The sequence below is a fragment of the Oreochromis aureus genome, linkage group 11 (assembly GCF_013358895.1).
Source record: "Oreochromis aureus strain Israel breed Guangdong linkage group 11, ZZ_aureus, whole genome shotgun sequence".
Classification (NCBI taxonomy): Eukaryota; Metazoa; Chordata; class Actinopteri; order Cichliformes; family Cichlidae; genus Oreochromis; species Oreochromis aureus.
This window is the reverse complement of record NC_052952.1, coordinates 30,542,929-30,554,932: the sequence shown is the minus strand read 5'-3', so window position 1 is coordinate 30,554,932 and position 12,004 is coordinate 30,542,929. Positions and strand designations below refer to the sequence as shown.

General features: G+C 37.2%; 1 protein-coding gene across 1 annotated transcript in view; it reads left to right on the top strand.

Moving 5' to 3' along the window:
- si:ch211-113g11.6 (uncharacterized protein LOC559008 homolog) overlaps positions 1-11,437 on the top strand; it is a 37,161-nt gene extending 25,724 nt beyond the window's left edge. Inside the window, exons 11-14 of the mRNA XM_031756668.2 lie at positions 5,877-5,992; positions 7,674-7,846; positions 8,304-8,359; positions 9,785-11,437. Of these exons, the coding sequence (XP_031612528.1) occupies positions 5,877-5,992; positions 7,674-7,846; positions 8,304-8,359; positions 9,785-10,131 (692 nt within the window). The 3' untranslated portion in view covers positions 10,132-11,437. The remainder of the gene's footprint in view (positions 1-5,876; positions 5,993-7,673; positions 7,847-8,303; positions 8,360-9,784) is intronic.
- Positions 11,438-12,004: the final 567 nt, after the last annotated feature.

The following is a 12,004-nucleotide window of genomic DNA, read 5'->3' as shown; positions in this document are numbered from 1 at the left end:
TTTAACACAAAAAAACAAGGTGGTATTAAAAAAGGCAGGTTGATGTCCCATCACTGTGAGCTCTACAAACTGTGCCAGTAATAGGAGGGAACGGATGGTGAGCTATGAACAGCAATGGGTCTCTATGGTGGCCTAAAAAGAAAGTAGAGCAGTTTGAGTCACACTGGTATCTGAGGCTGTGGGAACACGTTGTACTACTGTTTCCTACTGACAAAATATTTCCTGTTTCTTGTTTTTACTTTCAGGGACAGTAATTGGCATGCAGAACAGAGCTTGTGTTATCCATTACAACACAGGTTATATGTTACAGTTCAGTTTTTGCAATTTATGGGTTGAAGTTTCAGATTCCCTTTGTGATCTTTTCTGAAGTGTGGTTTGAGAGCGTTCATTTTCCCTTCTGTTCAATATTGCATCACCTCCACCTCAGAGTGCTGGGTATAAATATTCATTCTGTGCAACCCGTCAAGCTCATCAATCTGCATAAATTATTTCAAACATACTCTTGTATCTGTGTAAATGATGGTGAGAAGCTGCCTTCTTGAAATAATTCAGTCTTTAGCGAGTGAAGAAGACAGGCAGCTCATCCATAGTTGGGTAGTTGCATTATAACAGTCTTAATTTAATCAAAGGGGTACAAGTGATGAGCTCATGTCCACCTCGAAACCACAGACGATGGAATCATAGAGAGGCATTTTCTTCAGACATTAGTCTTTCTTGGTAAAAGCACTGGTAAGTCTTATTTAACCTATTCTGGCTCATTTACCTTGCTTTAATTTAATTATGTGCAAGGTTCCTCTTAAATGAAAAAAATCATTTAAATTAAAAGTATTTTACAAAGCAGAGCAAAAAAAAAAAAAAAAAAGCAAAGCAAAAATTAGTAGGCAGGACAAAAAATATCACTGAGTGCTCCAATGTTCAATATAATTACTGCCAGTAAGACTGAGCTGAAGACGAGCTGAAGCTGGCATTTACACTTTGTTGTACACTTTGTTAGTCTGCTTTAAATCAGTTATGTTGTATTTGCTACTGTTCGGACAAATTTATTTAGTTTGATTAGAATGCTACAATTCAAATTTCAAAGCAGACCAAACAACAACTTTGATCCAATATAAAATGACACCTAGTGATGGTGAAAAGTCAGGTTAAATATTTTTTCCTGTCAGAAAAGGATTGCATGAGTTTTGTTGAGTAACACTAAATATAATACAGTTATTATTCTTTATGTTTTTTCCAGAATAGTATATTTAGAAAAAGGATCGAAAAGCTATTTTTTTCGATAGAAAAGCTAGAAAAGCTTTTTTTTTTCTAATTATACAAAGAGAAATTGTACAGAAACAATCAAAAGAATCAAAAGAAAAAGTTGCAACAACAGCAACAAAATAACAACCAGATAGGTTGTTGGCAATAGGTCAGTAACCTAATTAGGGTTTAAAAGACATGGGAATTAAAGTGAAGAGGGGGAGGGATTTAGCACTCACACTCAAAGGCTCAAGTAGAACGACAAGACTCTTGGTGCTGTTATGCAAAGCACCAATTTGATGGCAGTTTCTATGGAAGTGGAAAACGTGACTTACTCAACTTCCTCTCATCTAATTTCTGCATCAACGTCTTGCTTATTCTAGTCACAGCTCTTTGCCAAAGTGATGTATTTGAAGGCTAATGGAACTCACTTTAGCGTGTTGACCTAGAACAAGCTGACAGGGTGGTGCCCAACTCCTAATTAGCTAAATAGTGCACTGTATATTTTGCTTTTTAAACCCATCTAACTAGTCTCAGTGGGACTAGACTATAAAATATGAACTGACAAAACACAGCAGTTTTTGACAGAGTGAGTTTCTTAGTCTTTTGATCTCTAGCCAACAAATATTTCAACAGAATTTATGCATATAATAACTGGCTACTTCAATAACTGTAAAAGGATATTTTCTGCAAGCTGCTGCAAAACTGCTTTCACACAGCAGAGTCATTGTAGTGCTAGAGTGGTATAGATAATGTACCCAAATCTCAGCCAGTGGTTGAGTCTGATAATGTACAGTAGGTGCTGGGTTTTCACAAGGAAGAAAATTACATGGAATAGACAAAATGTTATCTCTAGCTCCTGTGTGTGGATTTGGATGCTGTTTTAGTATTGATGGAATAATCTTTTTAAAAAATGTATCCCACAGTCTTGGCTACATGGAGTGAAGAAACCGAGAGCCAGGGCTGCATTTAAGATCAAAGTTAAAGTCTTGGTTGAGGGCAGCTGCAGCCTGATCCCAATCTGATTGAAATAAAGCTAAGGTGGCGGGAAACTGATTCTTTGAAAGTTGCTGAGGCATCAGGCATAAAAGGAGAGATCAAATAACCCCTTCAGCAGAAAAACTGTCTCAACATAGCTGTGTAGAGAGTAAAAGAGTAGACCCAGAATGCAGAATGCGGAGGAGTCAAGCAAAAGCCTAACTGCTGTTTACTAAACCAAAAATTGTAACTTAATCTAAGACACAGAAGAACAAAATGCTCAATCAATATGAAAATAGACACGAAATCAGACAGAGAAATGTGGGAAGCAGAACTAAAACAAAACATGATAGAAAACTAACAGTCAAGCAAAACAGGAAAACAAGCCAAAAGAAACTAATACAGACATGAACACTAACACCTAAGAAGGAAACACACAGAGGCCAGAGCTTAAATGTGGAAACTGATACTAAGAAATTCTGTAGAATCCACTGTAAGATTCAATAGCACTGTTTTTAGACACACTGGGACAGTTATCACTGTCACCTCACAGCAAGAAAGTCCACAGTTCAAATTGGGCTGCCAGCTGGGACCTTTCTGTGCAGAGTTCGATGTTCTCCCTGTGCCTTTCTGGGTTCTCTCTAGGTACTCCAGCTTCCTCCCATAATCCAGAGACATGCATGTAAGGTTAATTGGTGATTCTAAATTAGCTGAAGGTGTGAATGTGAGAATGAATGGTTGTCTCACTCTCTCTGTGATGGACACTTCCACTTATCCAATTCAGGGTGGAAAAGAGGGCTGAAAACTATCCCGGCTCCAATAGGGCGAGAGGTAGGATACATCCTAAACAGGTTGCCAGTCTGTCACAGGGCTAACACAGAGAGATAGATAATTCCCAACCATTCACACTCATATTCACACCTATTGGCAATTTAGAATCACCAATTAATCCAAAAACATGTGGAGAGCTGGTGGTTTTGAACCCAGGACGTTCTTGCTGTGAGGCAACAACTACTGTTCCACCATGCTGCCCGAATTGGATAAGTGATTCAGAAAAATGATGAATGAACACGGGTTTCACTCTCCAATCCCAGTGTTGTAAAGTATTCTCTCCGTACCTTTTCTGCTCATGTAAGCAGACAATAAAAGTTAATGTCAAATGTTAGATATTCTGATATCTATATAGGCATATAGACTAAGTGTTATTGATGTATAAAAAAGGGAGAGAAGGAAAAAAATACTTTTAAGTGAGCTGTAATTGGCCCCTGAAGTTCAATAGCCCAAAGACTTCTGACTGTGAGTATCTTGTGTCAAGAATCCTGAGGCGTCACGTAGGAAAAAGCAACAAAGGAAAAATAGATTGCAACCTTTGAGAGGCAGTGGAAAAAGTGGAGCATTTAGCCTTTGTTACAGGGGACTACTTGAAATGGAGCAAAGATAAAGGGCAGTAGTGAAAGATTTGTTTTCCTGCTTTACCTCAGTGACATAGTGAACACTACAAGATGCAGAACTGCCTGGACCATTTCAGTCATTGAGGTGATATAGCAGAAATCTCCCTTGAGGGATGGAAGAAATGTCGGAGCCATGCACTTGTTTCAAGATGACTTTATGTTATTTTCAGACCAATGAACTGCTTGACTAGAAAAACAATCTGGGGAAGTGAATGTACTGAATGTATCATAACTTAGAGAGAAGAGAGCTACCAAAAACAGGTCAATTTTAATCGTTATCATACCTGGAAAGCTTTTATATAATAGGCGCACATAATTGCAAAGTTTTAAAAGGGTACTTGGATAAGAATTTACAGTAGATGAGTATGATGTGTCAGCAAACCCCATCTGAAAAAGCTAAATATAACAAGAAAAAAACTGATTTACTCAGCAGATGCCACTGAGTTCAGCACTGTCACCCTTTCCCCCCTCAGAATATCTTGCGGCTGTCTTTGTGCTGATATACACTGTTTAGATAAAGGAGCTGAAAATAGCATTTGACAGGATTAAAGAACCACATGAGAATAAATTAGATAAAACGTGGAATGTTATCTTTGACAACAGGGGATAAAAGATTTGAAGTTTATGAAAAAGAGACGAGGCAGTTTGAGGACAAAAGAAGTCCAAGTGGCAGCAAGAACCTGCCTGTCTAACTATAAATGAGAAAGAGCCTCACAGAAGGAGCATTCAGGAAATGAGGATGTGAGAAAAAAAAAGGTATCACAGTAATCACATTTTCACAGTAGGGAGAAAAAAACTGAGAGAGGAAAAAAAAGACGCAACAAAAGAATAAAACAAGTTTGAACTGTTTTGTTTTCTGGCAGCAACAAAGGACCATCGAAGTGCATGTACTGCACTGAGGGTAGAATATTTACATTTCAAATTTTTATGAAACAGTTTGCAGCAAAAAAAGAACTAAAAAACAAGGAAAATAAGCAGAAGAGATTATGAAAAACCTGAGAGCAATGCTGAACTTGGCTGTTTAGTAGTGTAACCTGATTGTACAAATCAAAGTGGCTCAAAGCTAGAATAGTGACTTGTCAGTTTTCAAACTCAAGCTGAATGCAAAGCAACATTATTGACCAACATAAATTAGCAAAGTTGAAGAATGGTGTACTAAATCCTCCAAATAGGGCTTACTTCCTTCGCTCTAAGTGACAGTTGGATCAAGTATTTACACAGACGATGTGCTGTGAACATGACTTTCCTCATTTGTGCAGCAATAAAAATCCCCTTTCCATGTTGAAAACACAAATACAGACAATCCAAAAGAAGAGAGAGCAGCTAACAGTTAGTAGCAAGGATACAGTTAATGAAATACAGAAACACATTCAATGCATTTTTACTCGAGCTCTGTGTTATTGTACTCAGCAGTAATGAGAAAAACAGACGTGTAGTAGAAGTCAATTTACTAAGTTGTTTTGCAGCAAATTCGGTGGCTCACGCTAATAGAACAATAATAAATCGAGGCTTGCAGAAGCATTTTCACACTAAAAGCTCAAATTTGAAAGTTACTTAAAAGTATGACTTCTTGTTCCTGAACTCATTAAACTTGCAGTAATTCTTATTATATATTGGAGGATTAATCTTCCGACAGCCACTGGCTGTTTTTAATCCATGTTCTTTTTGATGTTGGAATACTATCTGGTTGAGGATTGCTGAGTGGTAGTTTGACAGACGACAAGATATTCATGACGAGATATGTATGAATAAAATTGAAATAATGCAAGTCTTCAAACAAAATGTTGACACGGGGCCCTTTTAAGACCTTACTGATGCCAAATGACATTGTGTTCTACTGATGCATGTTGATTTAATTTGTTTAATTAATAAGGACAGACCATTTGGAACACTTGGAACCTGGTTTGTGCAAACCTAGGCCAATAAATTGAGATTTACCATAATCTCTTTGTTATGGCCAAAATGTTTCAGCTCAGTTTGCAAGAAATATACTTTTAATGTGAAACTGCATTAAAAACTTTGCTTTTGAACATTTAGTAAACTGCCATTTTGCATCTGGACTGCCTATCTGTCATAAAACCTCATCAGAAGCATAACAGGGGCTGCAACTAAGTTTTAACAAATAAATAATAATAATAAAAATACCATAAAGAATGTGTGGCTTTTTCATATGTAATCGTTTCCTCTTTTCTCCTTTGTCTTAAACAGAACAAGGCAAAATTCTCAAAGTTCTTCATACCAATGAGGATGTCTTCATCATATCTCAATACTCTCTGTTTCACAATGAGGGTCCTGTTCTAAACATGGCTATTGATTCCCAAAAGGTATGAGTAATTATGTTGATTTGTGTGGTAGAGTGTGATTTTAGTTACATTATAAATATGCATTAGGGCTTGGGCTATGCTACGAAGGGCCACAGCCTGTGAAACATTCAAAGAAAATTAATTGTACTAGAGCTGGTTATCCTTGCCACAACGCACAAGCTACTTCATTAGGTACACCTCCCTAGTAGTAATTTAGCAATTACATGATTTACAGTCCCCAGTGTGTTAAGATGAATCTAGTTTCTCTTCGAAATTGCATTTAAGGTTTTTTTTCTTGTTTTGTTTTTTTGTTTGTTTTCAGAGAATCATGGTAAATGTGAATACTTTACACATTATGAGTAGTGGGCTGGGTGTCCTGTTTGCTTTCAGAACTAACTTGATCAGCAAGTAGCTGAAAACATTCTTCAAAGATTTTGGTCCATATTGACACGATAGGATCACACAGCTGCTGCAGATTTGTCAGCTGCAAAGGTGCTGTACTGAATTGAGATCTGGTGACTTTGGAGTCCATCTGAATACAGTGAACTCATGGTCATGTTCAATAAACCACTTTTTTAGCTTTTTGAAATTGTGCATTATCCTTCTGGATATGGCAATCGGAGGATGGGTACGCTATGGTCATACAGGGATGAACATGGTCAGCAACAATAAGCATGTAGCCTGTGGCATTCAAACAATGCAGTTACTTAGTACTAAGGTACTCAAAGTGTGCAAAGGAAATATCCAACACACCATTAAACCCCAACAAGCCGGGACCATTTTTACAAGCCAGGATGGAAACATGCTTTTATAAAGTTTATGCCAAATTCTGAGCCTACTTTTTAAATGTTGCAGAAGAAATTGAGACTCATCAGACCAGGTTTTTTTTTCCAATCTTCTATTGACCAACCAATTCCATGTGAAATGTACCCTCAGTTTTCTATCCTTAGCTGGCAGGAGTGGCACCATTGTGATTGGCTAATTAGATATTTGAATTAAGAATCTGTTGAATAGATGTATCTAATGAAGTGGTCAATGAGTGTATTACATTGAGAGTTTTGGGATATTATATTATTATGTAAGCTTTGTGCAGCTGGTCTATCTCACAATCATTTTTTTATTATTATTATATTATATATATATTGTAGCTTGAACAATATATATAATACAATGTATGTTGAACAAATTAATCATCCTTTTCTCCAAGATGATTAAAGACGCACTGGAATACATTTATATATATGTGCCACCTCATCAGCTATGCAGTGCAGAAAACCTCTAAAGATAGCAAGGACATCTTCCCACCATCAGCATTTTGATTTCCATGTTTTGTTTTGTTTTTTGGTGGATATTATGCAACAAGAGCTATAATAATAACAATGAGGAATAGTTCATTTAAAATTGTTGCTTTAATAAGTTTCCCCACATGTCAATTGCCTTTTTTTTCAATTTTCTAAATATAATAAACCTACAAATACATCCTCTATTTGCTTTCTTATGGTAATTTGATATAATTGAGGCTGAAATTGTTAATATGAAATAGTCATTTGTCCTTAGTTTGTCCCGTGAAATTATGTTATTCTGGGTATTAGTTTCACTGTCAGTCAAGATGACTACTTGCAGTGGTTTAAGTATAAAGATAGCTCTGTCTGCCATTTATGGCTTTAATATTGATGCTGCTATATTGCATCGTCCTCCAAAGGGACACCTGTATGTTGCTACAGCGATGGAGGTCCAGCGACTGCCTCTGGCTGACTGCGGTCGCTATGGTGACACATGCAGAGAGTGCATCCTTTCCCGGGATCCATACTGTGGCTGGGACAAGTCCAGGAGGAAGTGCATTGCCATCCCACCCGCGTACAATTCCTCAACTGGGTATGATTAGATGTGATGTTACTGCTCCAGAGCTACCGTCTGTTTTTATTTGAGCAGACAACAGGCTTTCATTAGCAATCTTAACAACACAGCATCAATTCCAGCAGAAAAAAACATATTCCATATTTTTTTATTTAGAATAATTTAGCATTAAAATGGCTGCAAATACAAAGTAGCTTCAGTTTCTCGGGGGAGGAAGACATGACATGCTACTGCTGCTTTCACTGTTTGACATGATTAATATGTTTTCAATTGGTTCAATACATGTTGTTCATTTTCAGTTAGAAAAAAAATTTAAAGTTAATTGTATAGAGTTTCAAGCCTTTAACTCCTTTGTCCTTCCTCTGCCACATTTTGGAGTCATTTGTCTGCACGTTTTAATTTTTAACAATGCAGTAGCTCATAAGCCATTTGGGGCACTAATAAGAAATTTGTCCTCTGTATTATTTTCCAACAGGGGAATCATTCAGAATTTGGACCATTCAAACTCCTCAGTTTGCGGGGAAGCTGCTGGTGAGCCCTTATCAACTTTCTTCCACTTTCTCTGCATCTTAATTAAACCAAAATAGGAACCTTTCTGAGCAGCTACAGTAAAAAAAAGATGATTATCATATAATTGAGCAGATTCCAAAAACCCGGAGGGAGAGATTTTTTTTAACATATTATGGCTTGCCCTGTTTCAGAGTTCAAATCCAGTTATGACCTCATAAAATGATTGCAGTTTGTAGTCTCTCAAGAGAAAGCGATCTACTCAAGTGATCTGACCTTAGCATTGCATTTATTCGAAGTTGTGCCACTGGTGTCAAATGACCTTCCTATAAATACAGTAAGAGGTTGATCTATTTTCTTGAAAAACACTATACAGAGATTATGAGAAGCAAATGCCTAAAATCTTTAAACTCATATCAGGATTAATCCAAGAAACAGCAGTAATGCAAAGCAGTGCGAAATCTCATAGCACGGTACTGCCTGCCAGGCTTTCTAGCCTCAAAGGGTATGCTGTTTACAGTGATAATATTCAAAATGCAGAGCCAGATTCTGGTCTTAAGACAAAGCAGCCTTGCTTCCTTCATCTTTATGACTAGGTTTAAAAATTCAGATGAGGGGGTTTGTTATCATTTCCAGTGACTTCTTGGACAGTTGGTTACATTATAATTGTTTAACTGTGAATTGTGTAGTGGAAAACAGTAAGAAATACTGAATATGGAATTATACAAGTTAACAAGAAAAAATTAGAAAATAGTGAAAATTGAAATCTGATAACTACCAGAGGCTGGATGACGTTATGTGATTAATGTAATTTCTATATTTGGTATTTTCCAGTACTTAGTGGTCTTGAATATGATGTGTATTTCAAGATCTTTTGATTTTGACTTCTGTTGAACCAGTCGCATTTTATTCTGCTTACTGTACCTAAATAAGAATCTGAAAGAAGTTCAAGAAGCTTAATCATCCAAACTTAATCACAACTTTCTCTTGCAAAGTTATTATTAGATGAACTCACCAGAGGCCTCAGCCCAAAAATGATCTGTGGGTCCATTTTGAATACTTGAAGAGACAGGAAATAATATAGAATTTGCCTTGGGCTCCTAAACTATAATAATATTGTGCTGTGTAAATGTTCCCAATCAAATTTGCACATGATTTTAAATAATTATAAACAAACATTAGGCATAATGAATATGCAGACTTCAGATTTTTGGGTCCCTGAACATCTGACAATTGTCAGCTTTTTACTGTTGTTGCTTTTTTATTCTCCCTCAGCAACAATTTATAAAACAATGCTAAAGGTTCAGAGCTGGAAAAATGAAAGATGAAAAAGCGTTATGTGGGTTCGGTTATCAGGTGTCCACAGAGAGATCTTCACTCAGCATTTACAGCTGTAATGTTAAATGGTGAATTTCAGGTATAAAATTCCTTATTTCTCTTTCTTGACAGCTCTGAAGCTGCGTCGAACTTCCCCTAGAGAAGTATTCGTGCAGTCTAACACATCAGTCTTTCTCCCTTGCCCTGTGCACTCCTTCCATGCCACTTATCGATGGGAAAAGGACAACTGCATTAAGAACTACCCCTGCATTTTTTCTGGAGACTTCTGTGTCCTGGGGCCAGTTGTTGACACACCCCTAAAGGAAGGTGTCTTTCGCTGCATGGCCACCGAAGACGGATTCAAGGTGGAGGTTATTTCCTTCAGGCTGGTAAACGATGGGAGGCTTCTGGCTGCCTCCCTCGCCTTCACCTTGGGGCCATCACTCCTGCTCGCCGTGGCTACCCTGTGGCTTCATTAACTGCAGCTAAAACTAATGCTAACTCCTCATCCTTACTGGCTCCCAATGACAGGAAAGAAAAGGAGCCATTGCTCAGAGATGAGGTTCGCAGAGCATTCAAGTGCACAGTTGCGTTGTACAGCGGCAATTTGCCTTTTTCTATTTCGGTTTTTAGAGAGGGTCCAGAAAATATCAGTGAATAAGGGGTTTATTCTATATTTTTTAGAATAAAACAAAATAGCCGCAGCTTTAGCTGTCTTAATCAGATCAAAAATAGAAGACGGATACAAGGCCATTTAAACTAAAGTGATTAGGAGTTAGTGTCCATGAACTCACATGTTTTGCAAGTTCAAACATAATTCAACCATAAAGTGCTTTGCGAACCTTTCCTCTCTGACAAAAAAAGATAAACATATCTTATAAGTTTGGCAAAAAACACCAATACCAGGCCACTTCTTTCTACCATTTATCTACTTATTTTGAAATTGATTGATTGTGCTTATTTGTGAATGTGTAAACCTTTAATACTGCTCTTGCATCTAATCATTCATCTTGTTATACTTGTAATGAGCTATACATTAATATAGCTCATTAGTACTTAGAAAAATGTCTGGTATTGAGATTTCAAAAGCCTTAACACTTCTGGGACATAAACTCCTAAGCACAATTTTGCAGTTGAGGCAGAATACTGCAGACTCAGTTGGACTTGGCGCTATAATTAGTGCAGCTGAGTCTAACAGCATTGCTGGGAGGAAGTGTCAGCTTTTTGACAGGAAGTAGGCGGGTGAGCACGAGCTCACCCTCGAACATCACTGTGTCTCTGCACCTCCTCTTCTGACAAAGCAGTTTCTTGCATCTTTTTAGAAGATTTTATCAGACATTATTACGCCTTGTTCACAGCTTTGTCCATTTTTTGGTTTGTTTTCTTTTGATGCCCTAAACATCAGAATGTGAGAAGTATCACAACATTGTTTATAGCATACAAAGGTTACTTTGTGAGAACTGCAAAGCAAACTGCAATTTACAAGCTTTTAACTGAAAAATCTTAAATATAAGAATTCAGTAAAGATATTAATCTCTGCAAAGCTGCATAAATAACTAAAAGCTGTGTGAAAGTTATGTTAACAATCATCATTGAGCTTGTTTTGGGTATGCTGTCTGGAGGTCATTAGTCTCCTGTGTCCATTAGGTTTTTGGGAAGAGAGCTATTTCTTCTAAAATCAAGCTAATGTGCTGCAAATTAAATACAACATCTTCCAGCCTGGCAATGTGTAAAGATGTGAACAAGGTGTTACAGTATTGCAACTTTAAGAATAACATACTTACATTATCATAAGGGCAGATGAAGCTAAAAGGAAAGCATAACAGAGTTGCATTCAGTGGTTTTTCAGCAGAAATAAAGGCTTGTACTTAGATGTGAGGTATATGTTCTATATTTTATTGTTCTGCAAATGCTGATTTCTACCATTGCTGCCTACATGTGTGATGATTTGTCTTGATGGTTCGGGTTTTTATGCCATAGTTAGAATGTGAAATGTGACCATTGACTGCTTTACCTCTTTCCAGGGGACATCAGAGCAAACAGACAGGACAACTGTTATTTTTTCACACTTGTATGCTGTGAAACAAAAGGCTTGACATATTCCAAAAATATTCTTTACTAATCTACAGCAGCAACCACTACCAGGGGTGAGAACACTGGGCTTAGGACAAAACGTCTCACTTGAAATGCACCTAGTGCATCGTCTTTTAATTTTTTCTGATAACATTGGGGGGAATTATGAGAAAACAAATTAAAGCCAAATGCAAAATGAATGATTTGTCAATGTAGCTGCAGTTGAGCAGTACTGAAGTGCCAAAAACTATGCCCAACCTTATGAATACTGATCAGCTG